Source organism: Pongo pygmaeus, chromosome 7 (genome assembly GCF_028885625.2).
Source record: "Pongo pygmaeus isolate AG05252 chromosome 7, NHGRI_mPonPyg2-v2.0_pri, whole genome shotgun sequence".
Lineage (NCBI taxonomy): Eukaryota > Metazoa > Chordata > Mammalia > Primates > Hominidae > Pongo > Pongo pygmaeus.
In genome coordinates, this window is record NC_072380.2 from 111,391,086 (window position 1) to 111,416,399 (window position 25,314).

The following is a 25,314-nucleotide window of genomic DNA, read 5'->3' on the forward strand; positions in this document are numbered from 1 at the left end:
TATTTCAAATGGTCCTTTATTTCCCTAGTTTGTAGATGACTGATCTCAACTAAAGTATGTGAAATATTTGCTATGTGACACTTTAATGTTTCTTGCTGGGTGCCTAAAATATTTTTGCTATGTGAAAAGCCACTATCAACCCTATCTGTAACACCCTCCAGACAGAAAAAGAGGAGTCAAATAAGGAAACTACAGTGAATTTTCCAACATTGACACAGGTGATTGTTCTACCAACCTGAAACTAATTAAGCAGTTAAATGCAGTAGAAATGCATTATTTCAGAGTAAAAAAACCAATGCAAGTCTTTACCATTAATTTATATACAACCCATTTGACTTTCTGTTTCAGTCATATTAAATTTTTGGTGATGGGCTTGTACCTTTGTGCAGGCAGGTTCTATTTAGATTTTCAAGTAGAAAAGCCAAATAAAATGTCTCAAGACATTCCTTGGCACAGTTAGAAGCATGAAGGGCCAAAAAGTTTCATGAGAAAAAAGACAACCTGTTTTCTCAAGGTTTCTAGTCTGACTAGGCTCCTAATTCCTAATATTATTCTCAGTTTGTGGAAGAGAAACCAAAGACTAGAGATGAAGTAACAGAAAGCAGAGTGGCAAAAGGGTGTTGCTACCTGCTTCTTTGCTTGATGGAAGAGAAAGATAAGTGAGTGCATGCACTAGCACAGGTATAAAGCATAAGCTTCAGGGTTCAAGGTCAGTCCAAATAATGAGTACTGAAGCTGATTTGCTCTGTTTCCAATTTTAAAAAATAGTTTAATGAAGAGAAAAGTTCTGTAACTTGTTCAAGGTCACATAATTAGTAGATGCCTTGTCTTTTAAATCCACATCTGACTGACTCTAAAACCTCTGTTCAGTTTGCCTTGTTTTATCCCTTTCTATGTATTCTTCAATTCTATTTATGCTTCCGGCTTTTCTTCTCCTTCTCTCTTTTTTGGCACCAATTTTTCTGTGAGTATTCCTTCTTCCATATGCTTTCCCAGCTTTTCCTCACTACCTCTCGAACTCCTTTCCTTTTCTCTTAAATAACAATTTTGTTTTTACTCTATTGAAAAAGATGAAGTGGCATCAAAAGATGATTGCATGTTTAGATTAAATGTCTTAAAATTGTTTATATATCCTGACCTCATAATTCCCTTTTTAAGAATTTTTTTCTGAATAATCAGAGATATAGGCAAAATGTGTATACAAGGAAGAAAATCCAAGTATCATTTATAGTATTAAAAATTAGAATAATCTTAATGTCTAATGGTAGAGTTAAATAAATCCTTGTGTGTGTGTGCATACACACATATATAAAATATAATGAACAAATTATAGTTACTTGAGATAATGAATACTTAATGACAGAAAAATGTTCATTATATATTTAAAAATTCATCATGAGCTCATTTATTATAGTTAGAACATTACCTGTTTCCTTAAATACCATGTAACACCCACCTGACAGTAAGTAAAAAACAAAAAAGTGTCTTAAAAATAGTGTATTAAAAAAGACAATAGTATGTTCCATATAACGTAAATATAGTGGAAAAATACCTGTATAGAAGAGGACTGGATATGTATGCACTAAAATGTTAGCAGTTGTTACCTCAGGATGATGGCATTGTGGTTAAATTTAATTTTTGAATTTCTAGTTTTTTTCTTTTTCAATGAACATTTATCAGGTTTAAAATAAAGATGACCATAACAAATATTTTATGTATATCATTATTAAACTTTATTATTATTTCCCTTAGGAGAAAGGCTAGGTTGAAAAGTCAAGATTTTTTTTTTTTTCCTTTAGGCTGGGAAGACTAATCAGAGAGACTGCAAAGTAAAAGCGTTGTTTATGATTCACCATCAAACACATAAGTCTTTAATTATCATTCTCAATCCACATAACAATATTCCTTTTTGGCACAAGGTCTGTACTAGATGAATGATAAAAAAGAGCCATAAGTGTGTAAGTGCCATAGTATTCAGAGACAGACAAGATCCTCTCTAGTTGCAGTGGTCAAAAAGTCTTATCGAGTAGGAAGGCTTTGATATGAACCTTTTTTTCCCAAGTTTAAAACTATTTTATTTATTTTTTCAGAGACAGGGTCTTGCTTTGTCACCCAGGCTGGAGTGCAGTGGCAGGATCATAGCAGCCTCAAGCTCCTAGGCTCAAGCGATCTTCCTGCCTCAGCCTCCCAAGTAGTTAGGACTACAGACATGTGCCACCATGACCGACTACGTTTTAAATTTATTTTTGTAGAAACAGGGTCTCCGTATGTTGCCCTGTCTGGTCTCAAACTCCTGGCCTCAAGTAATCCTCCTATGTCAGCCTCCCAAAGCACTGGGGTTACAGGCATTAGCTACTGTTCCCAACTTTCATTTGGACTTTAATGGATAAGGAAGACTTAGATCAGCATTATCAAATTCTTTGGCCTTAGGACCCCTGTATAACACTCTTCAATATTATTGAGGACCCCAAACAGGTTTTGTTTATATGGGTTATATCTATCTGTATTTACCATATTAGAAATTAAAACTGAGACAATTTACAAATATTTATTAATTTATTTTAACCTAAATTACATGTTAACATAAAGATTTTTATGAACTATATTTCCCCAAACAAAAACAGTTAGGAAAGTGGTATTGTTTTACATTTTGCATTTTAACAGGAGACAGGTGGATTCTTATATTTGCTTCTGTTGTGATACTGCATGTCATGTAGCCTCTGGAAAACTCTACTGTACACCTGTAACAGAATGAGAGTAAAAAGGCAAATAGCATCTTAGTATTATTATGAGCATAGCATTGACATTGTGGGCCCCTGAGAAGCACTCTGAGAACCACTGATTAAACGAGACTAAGGGCAAAATAGAGGGATGGCATAATTTTAGAGGTGGGAGGGTATAAGACATGTTACAGAGAAAGCAAACAGACCAATCTGGTAGTGTGAAAGATTCATATGGGGGAGGTAGAGGAGATATGGCTAGAAATGTGTATTGGGGGATCATGTTATATCATTTAAAAAATACTAGCTTCCTTAATTACGACCATCTTCACTGACCTCTAATTTTGGCATCAGTAAGCTTCAGGGTAGGAATGATAGAAGAGAAATTCATACTTGGTTTCAGGCAACTCTAAAGTTATGTGGCTGACAGTATTCTAATTGATTTGTTGATTGCTTTATTTATTTAATGTATTTAGTGTTTACTACATTCAAAGAAGCAACGTAAGAACTAGTGATACAAGGATGATAAAGACACAGTCTCTACTTTATAGGAGCTCCCAATTGAGTGGAAGATTCAGATATTAAAATAAGCAAAACACTCATTAATCTGGAGGAAGACAGAGGAGAGGGCTGCTAACTGTGCCTGGGTGGTGTCATAGACAGCATTGTACAGGAAACCTTTAAGTCCCAAATACTAATAACCACTGATACATGACCATGGTGAGAAATACTTGATGTATAAGGATGACAGATTCAGTACTAGAATTAATACAGTAGTTCTGGTGAGATAGTCAGATAGTCTATAGAAAAATTTCCTGAATATATGTTCTCTTTTGAAAGTAAGAGTGTACAAATTCTCTTTCTCCTAAAGCCCTGCAGCATCTTTCTACTGCTAGGCCTGAGAGACACCATCAGTTATCTTAATGTCTCTATTTTCTTCAGTTTGATCACCTTTTTTAATCTTTTTGTTCTCTGTGACTCAGTAACAAGAGTGAAGGGGAGGAAGAAATTTAGGTAATTACAACAGCTTTAAACTAAGAACTGAGAACACCTTTACTAACCCAACTAATTATGATTAAATAAGTAAATAGAGAACCTATCTCCCAGCACCACCTGCAGGGGATGAGGAAGTCTGCAACAGGATTCAACACTTCCTTTTCTGCCAACATGTCTTTAGCCCAACATTCCATTATTGAGAATCTACCAAGTTAAGAGCCTGATTTTAGTGGCTGAGGAGAATACAAAGACCAATAAGGATAATCTACCCATACTCTGAGGAACATTATTAAAACTTGGGGATGCTTGTGATAATTAAAATAGCTTGGAAAGAACTGATTAAATCGAAGAGAATCAGACTTCTTTTGTGAAGATTGAATAGTAAAGCAACTACTGCATTGCCATTTTACATCCCCCCCGATAGAAACTAATAACAAAGGTGATTCCACAGTTTTAAAAGTAAAATAATAATGATTAGTTTTGGATCTTCAAGTCTGTTAAGTTTGCAATATGATGAGAAAAGCCTGTGTTGCACACCATCTTATATGGACCTGTTAAGCATGCTCTTTTCCTAATTTAAGGCTGGCCCCAGACAGCTATCTTAGGGCTCTCTGCTAGTCATAAGAGGAATCAGATGGAAAAAGATACATGGATTAGAATAAATCCATATGCACCTATTCAGTAAGTTATAAGAACTTTTTCCAGTAAGAGCTTTTCCTTTACTTATCAAATCATGTCCTAGAATCTCAAGAGAATGAGGTTTTCAAAAGTTCCTGGTCTTTTGAAATCTCACAAACAAGGACAAAATATTTGTTTTTTGATTTCAGAATTTAACAAAGAAGCAGAATATACCAGATACACAAGAAGCAAAAGAAATAAAATGAGCATTCATAACAACACCCTTAGAGCACAGAAAGCCTTATCCTGGGTGAGTGATCAGGAATATGAATAAAGCTGATCTGTAGGATAGCTTTCAATGTTTTTCTTTGTTTAGATGTGGAGTCTTACTATATGTACAGGCAAGATTTCTAGAGGGAACAGTCAGTCAGCTATCACCCATCCTACAACCCAAGAAAATGCTCACAGGCACCTGGGTAGTCATATTCAGGTGTTCTCAGTCTTTTTTCACTAGAGTTTTGAACTGCCTATTGTATATTAAGGCTTGAGTTACCACTCCCAATTATACCACTTTCCAAAATCACACCACACATTATAAAAACAATGATATGGATTGGTAATTACAATAATACACCGTCAGAGGTAAAGGGATACAATATGTCATGTAGTCCAGTTATTTCTCAACGTATGGGTTCTATATCTGCAAAATAATTTATTGCTTATTACAAATTCAGACTACTAGGCTCCATGTCAAAATGAATCAATTTCAAGCCAAGGGTGGAATCCAAGAATCTGCATTTTTAACAAGCTCCTTAAGATGATATGTGCATTAAGGTTTGGGAACCATTCATATAGTCAAACTCCTTCATATGACAGATAAGGACATAATATGAGAGAAGTTAAGTGATTTGGCCAAAGTGGACAGCCAGTTAGAGGCAGAAACCAGACTCACACTTAAATCCTGACTCCTAAGCTACAATTTTTTCAGTTATAAGTAGTTTGTATTTATTTGTAAATTCCCAGTACACCTAAATGAAAACGGAATTTGAGGTCTTTGTTCCTTGACATTCCCCAAAGGTTTAATACCAATAATTTACCATTAATGGGCTCCCAGCACTTGCTAAGTAAGCTGTTGTCTTCAGATTTAGGGAATATCAACTATAGAAGCTTGTGGACAAAGGTGTTTTGTTAACTTGTTACCATCCCATTCCCCTTCACAATAAGACATGCAAGTTCATTTATCAACAAGAACATATACTCATTTTGCTCAAATCACAAGAGACAATAAAAAGTAAATGGAAAACCCTGCTACTAGTGTTAAACAAGAATATCCCACCCTCTATAACAACATACCATATGGTATTTCCCTACCTTGTTCAGTATTTAACCTAACAATTTATTGCTAGGCTTCTTGGCAGCAAGCTGTGCAAGTTGAAGTGGAATCTGATTGAGGTGAGTTAATTAATGTGGTGGCAGCTTGGAATGTTGTCCAGCTGCCAGTGAGAATTATGTTTGTTTGCCTTTGGCCCAAGTGTGAAATGGCTGGCTGTTGATTTCAGAAGTGTGAGTGTACATTTTTATATCTCACATGAATGAATACATTTTTTGTATCCTACACATTTGGGGAAATGCTAAAATTTATTGGGTCATGTTATTTACCACTTGTGTGGCAGAAAGAGAAAGGTGGAATTTTGCCCCAGAGGTTGACTTTGCATCTGTAGAAAAAGCAAAAGCAGGTGGCATATAAATCCATGAGCAGGTAAATAAGCCGTCTGAAATTAGCTCATCTGGCCTAATGTTTTAAAGAATAACTTTTAAAAGGAGGTAGGCAAGATTTTTGAACCAGAAAAGAATAACTCTTGTAATGATGAAAGGATTTTGAAAGTAGGAAACACAGTTTTTAGATTTCCCTTGAAAGACATGGCTTTTGGATTTACTGTTGACTTACATTTACAATTCTTATTTTTACTACACACAACCTTCTATTGAATACATCATCTCACTGTGCAATCTTCCTTTCTATCAATAACTGATGACAATGATTTCTGTGATGTGTTCTTAATGTTCTTGATAATTTTGACTAGCTGTTACTGACATGAGCAGGGGGTTCTCCAATTCAAGCAGTCAATAACTGACACTAAACTAACAAAGTTCAAAGAACATTTGAAGTGTGTCAGATATTATGCCCCTATTTTTTTTCTACGTAATATCCTGTTAAGTTAAAATGCCTTGAGAAAAGTTTACCTTAGATTAAGGAAATAGATACTTAAAAATATAATGTATAAACATTTATTTTACCATTTTGAAAAAAATTAATACACTAAAAGCAAAGGAAATAGCATGGAAGTGATGTAAGAGCAAATAATATGAAAAGTTTGCAAATCTAACAAAACGTTACCAAAACTCTTTTTGATGACAAACAGATTTCCTTAAATTTTGATGTTACCATGAGGATATTAAGAAAACTATAAAATAAAAGTGTTCATACTTTGGAAGACATTCAATGAAATTAGTCTGGTAAAAAATCTAGTAAAAATAGTATTTTAGATGTGGAAGTATATAGAAAAAACACAAGTGAATTAGTGCAGAAATAGGACCATGGATTCATAGAACTTTAGAGAATAAAGAGAAAGGAAAGTAAGGCAATTTGAATAAAGTATGAATTTAGTTAGTAATAATGGATTGATATTTGTTCATTGATCATTACAAATGTACCACACTCATATATGATGTTAATAATAGGGGTACTAGACAGATTCCTAGGCTAAGTTTCTGCGTTGGTAAAATTCATATACATATGAAGTACTGAATGAATGGTATCATTCTTAAGGTATTATAACTTCTGGTGATGTCAGTAATCATCTACTACATGACAACTTCTAGAGATTCATAGGATTGTGATATTTGTTATGCTAAGGCCTCCTGAACAAAAATGGCACTTTATTTAGAAGGTGCATCAGTGTATTAGTTATTTGTGTTAAGAATTACCTCAAGGACAGGCGCGGTGCCTCATGCCTGTAATCCCAGCACTTTGGGAGGCCAAGGCAGATGGATTACCTGAGCTCAGGAGTTCGAGACCAGCCTGGCCAACATGGTGAAACCCCGTCTCTACTAAAAATACAAAAATTAGCTGAGCATGGTGGTGGGGACCTGTAATCCCAGCTACTCAGGAGGCTGAGGCAGGAGAATTGCTTGAACCCGGGAGGCAGAGGTTGCAGTGAGTTGGGATCATGCCATTGCATTCCAGCCTGGGTGAGAAGAGCAAAACTCCATCTAAAAAAAAAAAAAAAAAAAGAGAGAGAGAGAGAGAGAGAATTACTTCAAAATCTGGTAGATTAAAGCACTAAATATTATCTCATAATTTCTGCTGTGGTTCAGGAATTTAGGAGCAGCTTACCTAGGGGGTTCTGGCTCAGGGTCTCTCATGAGGTTGCAGTCAAGATGTCATCCTGAACTAGAGTTATTTTATTTTTTTACACAATGAATTACTTTTATTTCGGTATGCATCCACATTTCAGCATTTAGTGGTCCTGAACAGAAAGTGGAAAGATGCACCAATTTCCCAGGAGGTCAAGCCCGCCAATTTCAGGGATCTGCTATGCACATTGGGTTCTTTCTTAATCCCTGCTGAGGATCTTGAGAAGCAGCAGCAGCACCAAAACCAAGGCATGCACTGGATTCAAGGTTCTTTTTGTTCCAGTTGTCAGATTCCAAACTAGACCTCAATGGATTGCAAGGATGACCAAATGAAAGCCCTGTTTAAAACTTCTTCAGTTTTTAAAAGCAAAAGCAATTACAGGAAAGTAAAACGATTCAGAGGGATCATGTGTGCTTACAAGTGTCTTCTTGTGGTCTTTCTCCAATTTCAACCACCAAGGACTCCGAGAGCTGGCAGGTCTGAGTAACCCTGGTGACTTTCCTTTTCACCTTATCAAAACCTGAGCTAAAAATGCATCAGCTGATGACAGCAGAGGGTGGCAGGGCTGAAAACCCAATATTCATTTCCCAGGCTGATGGAGAGTGAATAAGTATGGTTCCAAAACTAAACAAGGGAGGTTAGAGACTTTCTAACCTTACCTGATGGCTTCTGGCCAAAGCAAGGAAGTGTCATGGAAGGTACTGAGTGGTGATGGTGCAGAAAGCAACTTGAGGAGGAGGGAAGAAAAAGCAGCATCCCTCAATAAAGGTTGGGGAGAGAAGATACGGGGAAAGCCCTGGATTCCTTACCAAAGGCCAATCTCAGAGGGGAGCAGAGGGGTTACAATCTATGCTTCTGCCAAAGGCAGGAGTGGTGGAGTGTGGGGACAGGATGATGGATTGGAAGGGGCATCATTTAAGACTTAAAGAAACCAGGGGTGCAGGCAAAGCACCCCACACACCCAGCAGTAGTCCCACAGGCTGCAACCTGAAACCTTCACATCCACTCTAACAAGCCAAGCTACAGGGCTGTTGCAGGGAGGGTGGGAGGCAGGAGGGTAAGGGGAGAAGGCAGAGACCCCCAGGCCATGTAATCAGCAAGGTGATTGTGTGATGTTTCTTTTCACAGTTGAGTTAGATGTGCCCCACTAGTTATGATGGGAATCAATTTAATTAGAATTTCTCGATTCCAGAAGTTCAACTACGTGGACAGTGGTTACACTTGATAGGATGATTTGTTATAGCAAAACTTATATATTTCAAATGGACAAACAATTAATATCATTTACAGTATCTTAAGATAAATTTCCTTTGAATTGGAGCTTCCTTTCCAGTACTTTGAGGTCTACACGATGTATCTAGAAAATTTACTACTGTGGAAAATGAAGACTGCTTAAATCGAATGGGGCGGGGGGAAGCGGAAGGGCCTGTGGTTTTTCTTTTTGATTAATTGCTGTAACACTGTCCTTCCGGTGGCTGAGGGAGTTTCATATTTCCTTTAGACATCAATAGGTGCTGAAGCTCTTGCAGGACAACTTTGATGCTATATGAATTCTGCCATTTTGCTAGCACTGATATGGCTCTTAGGTCCACCACTCCATTAGAACTATTAACTCCATTTATATTAATTTTTGTTACAAATCTTACAAAGGGGGGTGCTAGTGGGTATTTAGGTCCACATTCTATTTTAAGGCTGTATATTTGGTTTTCAAAAATTGTTCTTGGAGGCCCAGTTATCATCCCTGCCCATCTTGTGTCATGTCTTCATCATCTTCTAGACCTCAGCTAACTGTGCCATCTCCTACTCCTTTCTGGCCTTCTTTGAGTTCTTCCAACAGTCAGAAATTGCGAGAGACTTTTACTCCCGAGCCCATGGTGGCTGCCATCTTGCGTTGCTGACACTTGAAGGCCAGCCCCGAACTACAGTCATCTTAAGGCTGACTGTGCTCAGATAGCCCAAGTTCTTGGGCTTCCTGTTGGCAGGAGGACTGAGTTTTTGCCATGTGGACATTGCATAGTGCAGCTTGAGTATCCTTATGACACGACAGCTGGCTTCTCCCAGAGCGAATAATCTAAGTCAAAGAACAAGGAGAAAGCCATAAAGCCTTTTACGTCCTAATTTTGGAAGTCACACACGGTCACTTCTGCCACATTGTATTTGTTAGAAGTAAGCCAATAAATATAATCCATACTCAAAGGGAGGAGAATTAGGCTCCACCTTTTGGAGGGGGTATAATTAAATAATTTGTGGACATATTTTAAAATCACTGCAACCAATAAGGAAATTCATGTAGAAAAAGACTTTAAAGATGTTTCTGATGTTGCTAACTTTGGAAAGAAAAGTATTCACCCTTTGTCACCATAACCAGGCAGGTGGACCTAGATTTCCTATAACATTTCCTTACACCAAATTTATTCCCCCAGTTTTCTTCTTAAAATATGACTGCTATAACAAATTACTGTAAACTGGGTGGCTTAAACAACAGAAGTTTATTCTTTCACAGTGCTGGAGGTCAGAAGAAAATCAAGGTGTCAGCAGGGCTATACTCTCTCTAGAGGCTCTAGAGAAGAATCTGTTTTTGCCTCTTCCAGTTTCTGGTGGTTCTTGGCATCCTTGACTGTTAACGGTGTCATTCCAGTCTGTGTCGTCATGGTGGCATTGCTTCCTCCTATCTGTGTTATCTTTCTTTGCCTCATTCTTGTAAAGACACTTGTCACTGGATTTAGAGCTCACCTGGAAAATCTAGGATAACACTCCTCTAAATTTTTTTTTTTTTTTGAGATGGAGTCTCGCTCTGTTGCCCAGGCTGGAGTGCGGTGGCACAATTTTGGCTCACTGCAACCTCCGCCTCCTGGGTTCAAGCTACCTCAGCCTCCCGATTAGCTGAGATTACAGGTGCAGGCCACCACACCTGGCTAATTTTTGTATATTTAGTAGAGATGGGGTTTTGCCATGTTGGCCAGGCTGGGCTTGAACTCCTGACCTCAGGTGATTCACCCACCTCTACCTCCCAAAATGCTGGGATTACAGGCATGAGCCACCATGCTGGCCCTTAAAATTCTTAACTACATATTTTGCCTTATAAGGTAATATTCAGTCTGTTACTATATATGGCAATAGTAATGGGTTCTGGGGATTAGGCCATGTCTTTTTGGTCACCATTTAGTACACCACACCTAGTATCTCTATTAATTTGCATGGCAAAATTGGAGAACAAAAAGATCTCTATTGGCCAGTTGTGGTGGCTCATGCCTCCTAGGACCTTAGGAGGCCAAGGCTGGAGAATCACTTGAGGCCAGGAGTTCAAGGCCAGCCTGGGCAATATAGTGAGACCCCATTTCATATACATACATATATATACACACACACACACACATACATACATATATATATACACACACACACATATGTGTGTATATATATATACACACACACATATATGTGTATATATATATATATACACACACACACACGTGTATATATATACACACACACACACATATATATGTGTATATATATATACACACACACATATATATGTGTGTATATATACACACACACACAAATTTAAAATTAGCCAGGTGTGGTGACACACACCTGTAGTCCTAATTACTCAGGAGGCTGAGGAAGGAGGATCACTTGAGCCTAGGAATTTGAGTTTACAGTTAGCTACATGATTGTACCACCATACCCTAGTCTGGGCGGCAGAGTCAGACCCTGTCTTGGGAAAAAAAAAAAAAAGATACTTAAGATAACCCTAAAGATTGACCACAACTTTTTAAAACGTTTTTATTTATTTATTTTTTTATATGGAGTCTTGCTCTGTTGCCCAAGCTGGAATGCAGTGGCATGATCTCGGCTCACTGCAACCTCTACCTCCCTGGTTGAAGTGATTCTCCTGCCTCAGCCTCCCAAGTTGCTGGGACTATAGGCATGTGCCACCACGCCCAACTAATTTTTTCGTATTTTCAGTAGAGATGGGGTTTCACCATGTTGGTCTGGCTGGTCTCGAACTCCTGGCCTCAAATGATCTGCCTGCCTCGGTCTCCCAAAGTGCTGGAATTACAGACATGAGCCACTATGCCTGGCTGTATTTATTTTGAGAGGGTCTCACTGTGTTACCCACGCTGGAGTGCAGTGGTGCGATCTTGGCTCACTACAGCCATGACCTTCCAGGCTCAAGCAATCCTCCCACCTCAGCCTCCCAAGCAGCTGGAACTACAAGCATGCACCACCATGCCCGGCTAATTTTTTGTTTATTTTTTGTAGAGATGGTCTTACTGTCTTGCCCAAGCCAGTCTTAAACTCCTCAGCTCAAGTGATCCTCCTGCTTGGCCTCCTGAAGTGTTGGGAATGATCACTGGCATAAACCACTGCGCTGGGCCTCTTATTTTTATTTTACCTTATTTATTTTTTTAGAGTCAGAGTCTTGCTCTGTCACCCTGTCTAGAAAGCAGTGGAACAATCATAGCTCACTGCAGCCTTGACCTTCTGGCCTTAAGTGATCCTCTCACCTCAGTCTCCCAAGTAGCTAGGACTACAGGTGTACACCATCATACCTGGCCAATTAAAAAAATAAAATACACACACACACACACACACACATATATTTTTTAAAGAGATGGGGTCTCACTATGTTGCCCAGGCTGGTCTCCAACTCCTGGCCTCAAGCGATTCTCCTGCCTTGGCCTCCCAAAGTGCTGAGATTACAGGTGTGAGCCACTGCACCCAGCAACGTTCCTTTAAAATTTGCTACAAATAATTAAGATAATAAAATACCTGTAAATTCCTGTTTGGAAAAAGTGAGATGATTTTTTTCAAAGTGTGATGTAAAATTGAGAAATATTGTTCTAGTTAATTTTAATAATCAAGTATTTTGAAAAAATATATGAATAACACCCATGTACTCAACACCTATCAAATATTAACATTTTTCCTTTTGTAAAATAAGGAAAACATTACAGATACAGTTGAAATACCCGGTATTCCCTTCCTGTTTTATTTTCCATGTCTTCCTCTTCAGAGGTAATAATACTATCCTGAATTTGGTATTTACCTTTCTCATAAGTTTTAAAAATTATTCCTTTATATAAATATAGGTATCACAATATATAGCATTTCTTGAATACCATATACATGTATATGTATGTATGTGTATATATATATACACACACACACTATATAATATGCTATACCTGTTATTTCTTCAGATTTATTCATGTTGATAAATATATAGCTTTGTTTAGTGTTTTTTTTTTTCAAACTGTAGGTTTCAAATCATTAGTAGCACAGAAAATCAATACAGCAGGTCATGAACTGCTTTAGAAAAAAACAGAACAGTAAATAAAATGTATCATAAGTACTCAATTTAATGCCTATATACATATATGTATGTGATTATATATAAGCATATATATATTGAGTCATGGTATGAAATATATTTCTCACTGTAGGTAAAATATTTGAAAGTCATAACATTCATTTTCACTACTATATAATATTCGATTGTACGAATATGATAGTTAACTACTGTCCTACTGACATTTCAATTGTTTCCACTGTTTTACTAATACAGGTTGAACATCCTAATGCCCAAACCAAAAATGCTCCAAAATCTGAACGTTTTTGAGTACATAATATGCATGACCCTCAAGGAAATGTCCTTTGGAGGATTTTATATTTTTGGATTAGGGATGTTAAAGTGGTAAGTATAATGCAAATATTCCAAAATCTGAACATATTCGAAATCTGAAACACTTCTGGTCCCAAGCATTTTGGATAAAGGATACTCAACTGGTACAAACAATGCTGCAAAATAGTGTTAAACATATCTCCTTGTGCATACACACAAGTTTCTTTCTTTCTTTCTTTCTTTTTGAGAGACAGAGTCTTGCTCTGTCACCCAGGCTGGAGTGTACTGGTGCGATCTCGGCTCAATGCAACGTCTGCCTCCTGGGTTCAAGCAATTCTCCTGCCTCAGCTTCCCAAGTAGGTGGACTGCAGGCGTGCACTACCACACCTGGCTAATTTTTGTATTTTTTTTTTTTTTTAGTAGACATGGGGTTTCACTACATGTTGGCCAGGCTAGTCTCGAACTTCTGACCTCAGATGATCTGCCTGCCTCGGCCTCCCAAAGTGCTGGGATTACAGGTGTAAGCCACTGCGCCTGGCCCGCAAGTTTCTATAATACTTACAAGTAGACTTGTTGGGTCATAGGGTATATGCATCTTCAACTCTGCTAGATATTGCTTAATTCCTCTCCACTGTGTTGTTCTCAGTAACAGTGTACTAGGTTCCTATCATACCACTCACTAACATTATACATTAAAAATATTGTCAGTCTGATAGGTATGGAATAGGTCATTATTGTTTTAAATTGAATTCCCCTGACTAGTGGAGCGGAACATGTTTTTTGTGATTATTACACATTTGGGTTTCCTCTTCTATGAATTGATCAGTTTTCTATTGGGTTTGTTCACTAATTTGCAGTTTATTATAAAATGAGTTCTTTTTCTTTGTTGAATAATGAACATTTTTCATCATCTTCACCCAGCTTGTGGCTTGTATTTTGACATGTGCTTGTATTTTGACATGTTCTTTGATGAACAAGCTTTTTTAATTTTAATGTATAAACTTACTAAGCTTTTCGTTGAAAGTTTGTCCTTTTTATGTCTTTGTGCCTTACCTTATTTAAGAATTCCTTCCTCTCTGAGGCATAACAATTTTTGTCCTATAATTTCTCTAAAAATTAAAAAAAATTGAATTTTTAATCCATTTTGAGTTTATTTTTGTGTTTGTTGTGAACAGAGGTAGATTTACTCTACCATCACTTGTATAAGCTCTTTTCAAGGCTCTGGGAGAAGCCCAAGTAATGTTCACATGGGTTGTGTTTTTATAAAATTTTCAAAAGTTAATTATTTTGGAATTTCCTTAGGAATCCCCAAATTATAAGTTTTTGGCCTCATAAAACTTGGACTTCTTTCCTACATCTGAGGTAGGAATCTAATTTTAATCTTTCTCCATATAGGTAGTAATTGTTCTAGTATCAATTACTGAAATATGCACTCTTTGCCATTGATTATCATATATAAAGATGCCATGTTTGAAGGGGTTTCTTTCTGGGCTCTTTATTCAGTTATATTGGTATGTTTGCCTATCCTTCTGATTTGTTTTGATGTAGTAGAGATTTCCAGGACTCTTTCTGTCTTCCAAAAGGGTCTTAAACTAGGTCATTCCATTGATGATTTATTTTAGTGAAAATTACAGTTTTCTGATTTTGCTTGAAAGGCTTAGGTCAGTGGAAAAAAATATTGTTATCTGTAACTGGTAACTCCTCTCTTAAGCCTTGACTGATTTTCTTACATAGTTATAAATGATTTTTTACAGTGTCCCACAGCACTTTTTACATAATCTACTTAATCATATAATATTTTAATAGGTCATTTATATCTGTGATTCCAATGAAACTGAGCTCCTTCAATGTGGGCATGCCTAAGTGACTGGTATGGTTTAAAACATAGTGGGCATTCAAAGACTGTCGCAGTTAATGAGTAAATTCAGAATATTAAACTAACATACATAAATAACTTCAGCCAATCATGATTATTAGTTTCTTGCCAACTGGATTTATGAACTATACTGTGCCCAATTTTCATAGTGAGATAATATCTACATGACTTGGATATTTGTTTACACTTAACTCTGAGGGTATATTAAGAATCTTTACATGCTGTAACTCTTTAGGAAGCCAGTCAGAAGCGCACTGTACAGCTGCTTAATGTGTATGACTTTAAATCCAGAAAACTTGCTCTATTGATTGTAGTAATTAATGGTTTTTCTTTTTTCCTTCTCAAAAGGGAGAAATAAAGTCAGAAGACTTTGGATGATTACAATTTTAACATTTCTGAAACAAAGTTGAATTAAGATCAGCTTATGTCTATTATATGAATTGGTTAAAATAATACTTCCTGCTGTGACAGATAACCCTCCAAATCTCAGTAAGTTTAACAATAGTTTATTTCTAAATCATGGAAAATCCTAATGGATGTTACTTATCAGCAGTTGTTTCTCTAGGCAATGACTCATAAACTCAGTCTCCTAGATTTTGTCCTTAACATCTCCTTGGACCTTGGAGTCCTCTGCATATTTTTATCCTGCTTGGTGATGGAGAAAGACTAAGGCTGTCATGTGGGAGGCTTTTATGAGCCAGGCCTGTGCCTACATCACTTCTATCCACATTCAGGTGGTCAGAACTCAGTTACTTGACAACACCTGGCTGTTAGACAGCCTGAATAATAATCTAGCCCTGTGTACACAAGGAAAAGGTAAGCAGATTTCCCGAATAATTGTTAAAGTAAATCACTGTCATAACCTATTAGGTACCACATAATATGCAAGGCATTAGGGATACAGGTCCCTGTAGATGAAGATCCCATATATATATCACGCATAATAGAAAACTAAACAAAAAAAGCCTTTCTCTACCTTTTTCAATCTTTTAATCTTGCAGCTAGAAAATGTAAGAAGGAAGATGGAAATAAATAAGAAAATAAAAAACAGAAATGAAAGAATGGTTAATAACCTTCTAAAGTGGAAAACACTGTGCTTAGGTGGGTTCATTGGTGAGTAATACCAAACATTTAAGGAAGAAATTATACCAATTCTCTATAATCTCTTCCAGAAGATAGAAGCAAAGGAATACTTCCTAACTTATTCATGAGCCCAGCCTTACTATAATACCAAAATCAGATAAAGACATTATAAGAAAACCAAACCAATATTTCTCATGAACACAGATGCAAAAATCTTCAACAAAATAGTAGCAGATTAAATCCAACAATGTATAAGAGGAAGTATAAGCCATGACCAAGTGGGACTTATTCCAAGTATGCAAGGCTGGTTAAATATTCAACAATCAATTATTGTAATCAATCACATTAACAGGCTAAAGAAGAAAAATCACATGTTCATATCAATAGATGCAGAAAAAGCATTTGACAAAATCTAACACCTATGTTATGATAACTCTCAGCAAGCTTTAGCTTGCTAAAGAACATCCTCAAAAACCCTACAGCTAACAACATACTTAATGGTGAGGAACTTGAAGGTTTTCTGTTAAGATCAAGAACCAGGCCTGCCTCTACAGAACCAACCTGCCTCAAAGTCTTGAGGACACTTAAACAATATTTGTGGGGGGAAGAAAAATCTTACAATACAAGGACATAATAGATTTGGAAAAGGCTTGCCATTTGACAATTTAAAAAATGAGCAATGAAACTATTAGTGAAAAGGAATTAAATTTATCTTCACTGCTTATGGTAAAGGGCACAGTGGAACACAGGTTGAAAACTACAAATTTTTTGATACTGAAACCAAAACACAGTGCCCAGATAATTTTCCCAAGCCAGAAATTTGTCCATTTTTTGTTGGTTCCAGGAGAAAAATGGCATACGAGAACAAAAAATGTTTAGCATTCCATGTTATTTGTTCAAACATCTTAGTCACATTTCTACTCCTATATTTGGCCAATTTATCTTAATATAGTGTTTTTATTTAATAGATCACCATAGAAGAAAACTAGGCCCTTTTTCTCTAGAAAAACGACAAGACCTGGAGCTACTGTTGTAGACTGCTGAGAGGTTCTATACAATTAACGGAACCATTTTCTTTACGTTAAAACCTCTAAGTCATGGCTTTGACCTATGTTTCAGATGAAGCAGATAACTGAAAAACTAATTCATTTGTATAATTTGGCAAGTTTTGATAATACTCAAATATTTGAGTTATTATGGCATTTTTGTGAAGGAACAGCTGCTCTGAATTGGCAATTGGCTGCTGCCTCTTTTGGTGAAACTTATTTCCTTATTTTCAATCACAAAATAAACCTAAACACCTTGGCATCCTCAGGCCACTTTTCTGTTGCAATTACTGAAGCTCTTTCAAGAAATGGTAATTTTGAATTCCAGGAAAGAGCTTTAGGCATGGGTGGGTATTTAATAACCTTTTAAGAAATCTATTTTCTGCTTTTTTGTTTTGTTTTTCGACAGAGTCTCATTCTGTCGCCCAGGCTGGGGTGCAGTGGTGTGATCACGGCTCACTGCAGCTTCCACCTCTGGGGCTCAAGTGATCCTCCCACCTCAGCCTCCTGAGTAGCAGGGACTACAGGCACCATGCTCAGCTTATTTTTGTATTACTATTATCTTTGTAGAGACGGGTTTTTTCCATGTTGGCCAAACTGGCCTCAAACTTCTGAGCTCAAGCAATTTGGAGGCCTTGGCCTCCCAAAGTGCTGGGATTATAGGCGTGCATCACCGCGCCTGGCCAGGAGTCTAGTTTCAAAATGCAGTGGTAGGTGTTTTCTTCAGCGCTAATCAAAAATAAGACAATCTGGGCAAAACTTGGGGAGCATGTCCTATGCGATTCCTTGAAGCCCAGTGTATATTTTCCTAGTTAATGTTTGAGTTTCTTGACTTTGTTAGCTTGTAAGCTATTATACGGAAAGGTAATATTTTATACTCATTACAGCCTAATAAAACCAACACCGACCCTTACAACTCTGAATTCATTACTTATCAGTTATTTTCACTTTGTCTCTAGAACTCTTAATTCTGTCTTCATTTTGGTTATTCCCGCATCTTCCCTAAATCCCACGTCAGACTGCAATCCTATGGTTCCCCGCAATATTCTCTTTGACCATCCCTCCTCCGCCCCTCATCAGCAAACTAGGGAGTACTTTACCATTGCTTTGTGAAAGTAACAGAATGCGAGAACTTGTCTACACGTTTGGCCAAAACGCATTCTCCAACGGTGTATGTCCTAATCCCTTCAATTCTCTTCCCACATCCACCCTCCTTCCAGCAAATAAACCTTGGAACTAAGTTGAAATCTGTCACTTATTTCGCTCCTCCTACCAGCGGCCTATTGCTTCCGCCCTCCCCAGTGAACCCAACCAAGTTCCTCTTCCCAGTCCTCCCATTTCTCAAGAAAAACAACCACCTCTATTTTTTCAGGGCTTTAAGTGCTAGGTGTGGTTTCTTCCTCCGCATCGAACCAGCGACCTTCCGTGCCTCCCCACCCAGGACGGACCTCCACATCGGGAACCGCCGCCGGCGCAGCGGCCCCAGCACCCGCAGCCACTTCTCCCCGGAGCGCCACTTCCGGATCTCGGGTGTTTCCCCTTTACGGTTCCCCCCACCCCCTCAGACACCTCCTAGAGCTTTGTCCTAACTAGCAGAGTCGGAGCTGGGACCCTGGCTAGCAGAACACAAGAGTTCTCCTTCACGAAGACGCGCAGAGTAGCTTCTCCAGCTTGAGAAATCCGGTCCGGCTGCGTAGAGTGGCGGCCGTGGAGGGACAGTTTGTTTTGAGCACCAAGTGGGGCACACCCGGAAGTGGCGCGGTACAGGAGCAGCGCTGCCGGCGGTGGCGGGTGCCAGGGACCTGGAGGTGGAGGGGACGCGGCAGTACTCTGGCGTGTGAGCGCAGGGTGGAGTGCAGAGAGAGAGGGAGGGGGACGGGAGGCCTTCTAGCTTTGGTTCTATGGTGGCAGATCCGGCTGGGTTCCGGGAAGCGAGGGCCTCGCGGGGTGGCTGAGTTGGTGAAGGGCTACTGCGGCCGAAAGGGAGCCCGCCTCACTTCATTCTTCCACTCTGAAGGACCCGCTCTCTTCTGGTCACTACGTCTTCCTCCCTCACTTCGCTTGGCGAAGGGTGTTGTACTTGTGAGGAAGTCGCAGCTGGAGCTGGGAGTCCGCTGGAGTTTTCTCTGCTTCTAAGAGGAGGCTAACGGCCGCTTTGGTGGGGACTTAGTGCTTTCGGCCTGAGATAACTAACGCCCTTTCCTTCACCCTACCGCCGACTTCTAACGTTTCTGTCTACTCCTTTCAGCTTCCGACTTTGACTCCTTACCTTAAAAGATGCTGGAGTCATATGTAACTCCAATTTTAATGAGCTATGTGAATCGCTACATCAAGAACTTAAAGCCGTCGGATCTACAGCTTTCACTATGGGGTGGAGACGTGGTACTCAGCAAGCTCGAGTTAAAGTTGGATGTGCTGGAACAGGTAAGCTATTTAGCTGTCATTAACTGGAAACAGTTTTCAGCTTGTTTAGACGGTAATCTATTGTTTCCTACGCTTTGACTTTATGCTGTAAAAACGTAACTTTTCTACTGATGTATTGAACTACCCTGAAACAAGGGGGGCTTATTTTACACTATTTTCTTTTTCTTTTTTTTTTTTTTTTTTGAGATGGAGTCTCGCTCTGTCGCCCAGGCTGGAGTGCAGCTGCGTGATCTCGGCTCACTGCAACCTCCGCCTCCGGGACTCAGGCAGTTTTCCTGCCGCAGCCTCCCTAATAGCTGGGATTACAGGCGCGCACCACCACGCCTGGCTAATTTTTGTATTTTTAGTAGAGACGGGGTTTCACCATGTTGGCCAGGCTGGTCTCGAACTCCTGAGCTCAGGTGATCCGCCCGCCTCAGTCTCCCGAAGTGCTGGGATTATAGGCGTGAGCCACCGCGCCCGGCCTGCATAATTTTTAAAAATAGTTTGTTCCCAGTTTTGGTATATTAGAATGGGATTACTTAAAGTTGCTTTGACAGAAAGACGATTTCATTGTTCATATCAGAATTGTTTGGTCTATTTACTCAATTTTCAAGCATTATGAATGTGCTAATTTATGTTGTCAAAATTCTGTATGAGCCTGGAAAATATTACATTCTCATTCTCCTTTTTGGGCAATGGAAGGGTTTGAAAGCCAGCAGGAAGGGTGGCTGGCTTGTGGGGGTCGAGGAAAAAAAGACAAAAAAATAAAAAAGGAGAGCAGATTCAGATCATGAGGAAAGATGACATTTCCCATGGCATCCTCAGAGTGTTGAGTAGATACATTGAGAATGGCAGTAAAATTGGAAACTTCTTTATTAATCGTTTTAGTTTCTTTTAACATGAGATTGGTCTGATGCAAAAGAACTGTAACTTCAAAGATCACATATTCATTAATTCATTTATTACATTTATTAGTAACATATGCCAAGAAATTCTGTTAGGCTTGAGGATCTGTTCAAGCTCAGAAGAGTCAGAGACCAACTGCTTTTTAGGAGATAAGGGAAGACTTAATCTGACAGTGATAGTTATTGATAATTTTTATAGTCCACAGCCTCTTTTATTACTCTTTTATTAAGTCAATCTAGACTTAGCACTAAGAAATAATACTCCTGGCTGCTTTTTTTTCCTCTTCCCAAGGTTAGTTGAGTGGCTTAATATTTAATATTTTCATTTTATTTTATTTTTTAATGAGCACAAATCCCAAGTGTAACAGCTCATTTTTTTTTTTTTTTTTTTTTTTTTTTTTTTTTGAGACAGAGTCTTGCTGTGTTGCCCAGGCTGGAGTGCAGTGGCGCGATCTCGGCTCACTGCAAGCTCCACCTGCCGGGTTCACGCCATTCTCCTGACTCAGCCTCCTGAGTAGCTGGGACTACAGGCGCCTGCCACCACGCCCGGCTAATTTTTTGTATTTTTAGTAGAGACGGGGTTTCACCGTGTTAGCCAGGATGGTCTCGATCTCCTGACCTCATGATCTTCCCGCCTCAGCCTCCCAAAATGTGATTACAGGGATGAGCCACCGCGCATGGCCAACAGCTCAATTTTAAAATGTTTTACACCTGTGCAACTACTGTCCAATAAAAAAATAGAATGTTTCCAGCACCCCAAAAGGCTCACCTGTTTTTGTAAGTACTCCAGGCCGGGCGTGGTGGTTCACGCCTGTAATCCCAGCACTTTGGGAGGCCAAAGAGGGCAGATCATGAGGTCAGGAGTTCGAGACCAGCCTAGCCAACATGGTGAAACCCTGTCTCTACTAAAAATACAAAAAATTCTCTGGGCTTGGTGGCATGCGCCTGTAATCCCAGTTACTCGGGAGACTGAGGCAGGAGAATTGCTTGAACCCGGGAGGTGGAGGTTGCAGTGAGCTGAGATCGTGCCACTGCACTCCAGCCTGGGTGACAGAGTGAGACTCCATCTGGGGCAGGGGAACGTACTCCCCACTCCTAAAAGAGGCAACTGGTAATCTGACTTCTGTCAACATAGATAAGTTTTACCTGGTTTTGAACCTCAAAAAAATTGGAATCACTTATGTTTGGCTTTTTTCTTTCAACCTTTCTAAGATTAACCCATGTTGTTAGAAGAGTTTGTTTTTCGTATTGTCAGTACTATTCCATTGCATAAAGATTCCACAATTTACTTACTCATTCTCCTGTTGATGGACACTTGGGTTTTTAATATTTTTGGCTGGTGAAGAAAGCTTCCATGAACATTCCAGTACATCTATCTTGGTAACATAAGTATTAATTTCTCTTAGGTGTGTACCTAGAAGGTAGGCCTGTGTTTTTAGCCTGTGTTTTCATTTCGTATTGCCAGATAGTCTTCCAAAGTGGTTATATCAATTCCAGTCTTACCAACAACTTATGAGCATTCCAGGTATTTCCCATTTTTGCTGCTACTTGGTATGTTTGTTATTTTAATGTTAGCCTTTCTAGTGAGTGTGTAGTGATAACCTCATTGTAATTTTAACTTGTATTTTCCTAATGACTAATTATGTTTTTATATTCTCATTGGCCATTTACCTATCTTTTTTTTTGTGAAGTCTAAGTCTTTTTTCCTTTTTTAAAAATTGAGTTTTCTGTCTTATTGATATATAGGAATTTTTTATTTTTATTTATTTTTTTTTTGAGACGGAGTCTCGCTGTGTTGCCCAGGCTGGATTGCAGTGGTGCGATCTCAGCTCACTGCAAGCTTTGCTTCCCAGGTTCACACCATTCTCCTGCCTCAGCCTCCCGAGTAACTGGGACTGCAGGCTCCCGCCACCACGCCTGGCTAATTTTTTGTATTTTTAGTAGAGACTGGGTTTCACCATGTTAGCCAGGATGGTCTCGATCCCCTGACCTTGTGATCTGCCTGTCTCGGCCTCCCAAAGTGATGGGTTACAGGCATGAGCCACTGCGCCCGGCCAGGAATTCTTTGTATATTTTGGAAATGAGTCCTTTGCCAGATAGATGTTTTGCAGTATTTACTCTCAGTTTGTGGCTTGTCTCTTTACTCCTAAAGGTGTCTTGATGAATAAAAGTTAATAATCTTACTGAGGTCCAATTTATCAATCTTTTCCCTTGTGGTTAGGGTTTTTCTTGTCTTGTTTAAGAAATCTTAGCTTACACCAACATCATGAAAATATTCTTTTATATTTCTTTTAGGAGCTTTATTGAATTCCATGATTCATCTCGAGTTTGTTTTTCTGCATATGTGTAATAGAGGTTAAGGTTAATTTTTTTCCATTGATAGTCAGTTGATCTATACCATTTGTTGAACTCTTCTTTCCCTACTCAATTACAGTAAGCCTTTGCTGTAAATCAGGTTGCCATATGTGTGTGGATTTGTTTCTGAACTCTTTATTCTATTGAGTGGTCTATTTGTCTATTCTTGTGTCACTCCATATGGTTACTGTAGCTTTTATAATAAGACTTGGTATCTCAGTGTAATTAGTACAACTTTGTTCTTTTCTCCTTCAAGACTGTCATAACTATTTTAGGTCCTTTGTATTTCCATATACATTTTATTTATTTATTTATTTTTTTTGAGACAGAGTCTCGCTCTATAGCCCAGGCTGGAGTGCAGTAGTGTGATCTTGGCTCACTGCAACCTCCACCTCCCTGTGGAGCAATTCTCCTGCTGCAGCCTCCGTAGTAGCTGGGATTACAGGTGTGCACCACCACGCCTGGCTAACTTTTGTATTTTTAGTAGAGACGGGGTTTCACCATGTTGGCCAGGCTGGTCTCGAACCCCTGAGCTCAGGTGATCCACCTGCCTTGGCCTCCCAAAGTGCTGGGATTATAGGCATGAGCCACCACGCCCAGCCTATCATATACATTTTAATTTCAACTTATAAGTTTTAGAATTAATTTCTAAAAAGGAAAGCTGTTAGTGTTTTTTGCTGAGATTACATCGAATCTGTCGATCAATTTTGGATGAATTAACATATTAACATATTGAGTTGACATAGTTTTGAGTTTTTCAATTCATGTAGAGAGCATTGCTTTTCGTATTTTTAGGGCTTTAATTTCTCTCAGCAATGTTTTGAACTTTTTAGAGAAATTTTGCATGTATTTCATTAAATTTTATCTCTTTTTATGGATATTTAAGTAGCATTTTAAAAACCTCTATTTTCTGGTGAGGTGTGGTGGCTCTTGCCTGTAATCAGTCACAGCACTTTGGGAGGCCAAGATGGGTGGATCACTTGAGGTCAGGAGTTCGAGATCAGCCTGGCCAATATGGCAAAACCTCGTCTCTACTGAAAATACAAAAATTAGCCAGGTGTGGTGGCTCACGCCTGTAATCCCAGCTACTTGGGACGCTGAGGCACAAGAATCACTTGAACTGGGAAGGTGGAGGTTGCAGTGAGCTGAGATTGTGCCACTGGACTCCAGCCTGGGCGACAGAGTGAGACTCTGTCTCAAAAAGCAAACACAAAAAAACCTCTATTTTTAAATAATTTGTTACCAGTACAGGAAATAAAATCAATTTTAGTATGTCAACCTATCCAGTGGCCCAACTTGTCTAACAGTTTTTGGTAGGTTCTTTTGGATTGTCCATGTTCAATCATGTCATCTGCAAATAATGACAGTTTTACATCTTTCTATCCAATACTTGTATCTTTTATTTCATTTTATTTCATTATTGCAGTGGGCTAGGACCTTTTATATAATGTGGAGTAGAGGTCATGAGAATAGACATCCTTTTTTGTTTCTAATTTCAGTGGGAAAATATTCAATGTTTTACTATTAAGTATATTGTTAGCTATAAATAACCTTTACTGAGTTGAGATTCTTTTCTATTAATGCTTTTCCAATGAGTTTTAAAAATCATAAATGAATGCTGAATTTGATCAAATATTACACTTAATGAGTTGATATATGATTTTTCTCTTTTATATTGTTAATGTGGTAAATTACATTGTTTTCAAATCTAAACCTTGCATTCCTGGAATAAACCTGATTATATATTATCTTTTTTACATATTGTTGGATTCAATTTGTTAAATTTTGATAGATTTTGTTGAGTCTTTGCTTATAAGTGATGCTAGCCTATGATTTTCCTTTCTTGTAATGTTATTACCTGGATTTGAATGTCATATATATATATTGGCCTTATTGATTTATTTGTGAGGTATTCCCTCTCTTTATAATCTCTGACAATTTATGTAAGATCAATGTTAGTGGTTTTTTTAAAATTGTGATGGAATATATATAATACAACATTTATCATCTTAACCATTTTTTTTTTTTGAGACAGAGTTTCACTGTTGTTGCCCATGCTGGAGTGCAATGGTGCGATCTTGGCTCACTGCAACCTCTACTTCCTGGGTTCAAACGATTTTCCTGCCTCAGCCTCCCAAGCAGCTGGCATTACAGGCGCCCACCACAACACCCGGCTAATTTTTTGTATTTTTAGTAGTGATTGGGTTTCACCATGTTGGCCAGGCTGGTCTCAAACTCCTGACCTCACCCACCTTGGCC

The 25,314-nt window shown here is 38.5% G+C and overlaps 2 protein-coding genes and 1 long non-coding RNA gene across 27 annotated transcripts in view; 1 reads left to right on the forward strand and 2 right to left on the reverse strand.

Moving 5' to 3' along the window:
• Positions 1-2,537: 2,537 nt before the first annotated feature.
• On the reverse strand, positions 2,538-18,876 carry LOC129042028 (uncharacterized). Its single transcript, XR_008504060.2, has 3 exons — positions 18,748-18,876; positions 7,323-7,607; positions 2,538-2,741 (listed from the first exon to the last, which is right to left on the reverse strand). It is a non-coding gene; the product is annotated as an uncharacterized LOC129042028 (long non-coding RNA).
• On the reverse strand, positions 7,634-9,874 carry LOC129042026 (ubiquitin-conjugating enzyme E2 variant 1-like). The gene has a single exon (XM_063669409.1). It carries the CDS (start codon positions 9,489-9,491, stop codon positions 9,198-9,200), a length of 294 nt encoding a protein of 97 aa, XP_063525479.1. The 5' UTR covers positions 9,492-9,874; the 3' UTR covers positions 7,634-9,197.
• A 41-nt stretch (positions 18,877-18,917) lies between the features above and the next one.
• Positions 18,918-25,314, forward strand: part of VPS13B (vacuolar protein sorting 13 homolog B) — a 915,151-nt gene continuing 908,754 nt past the window's right edge. For 12 of the 25 annotated variants that reach the window (XM_063669399.1, XM_054497603.2, XM_054497598.2 and 9 more), the window contains exons 1-2: positions 18,918-19,226; positions 19,638-19,813. In XM_063669399.1, the coding sequence (XP_063525469.1) occupies positions 19,667-19,813 (147 nt within the window). In that variant the 5' untranslated portion in view covers positions 18,918-19,226; positions 19,638-19,666. Of the gene's footprint in view, positions 19,548-19,637; positions 19,814-25,314 lie in introns of all 25 variants that reach the window. The other 13 variants (XM_054497601.2, XM_054497600.2, XM_054497608.2 and 10 more) reach the window with 6 other exon arrangements.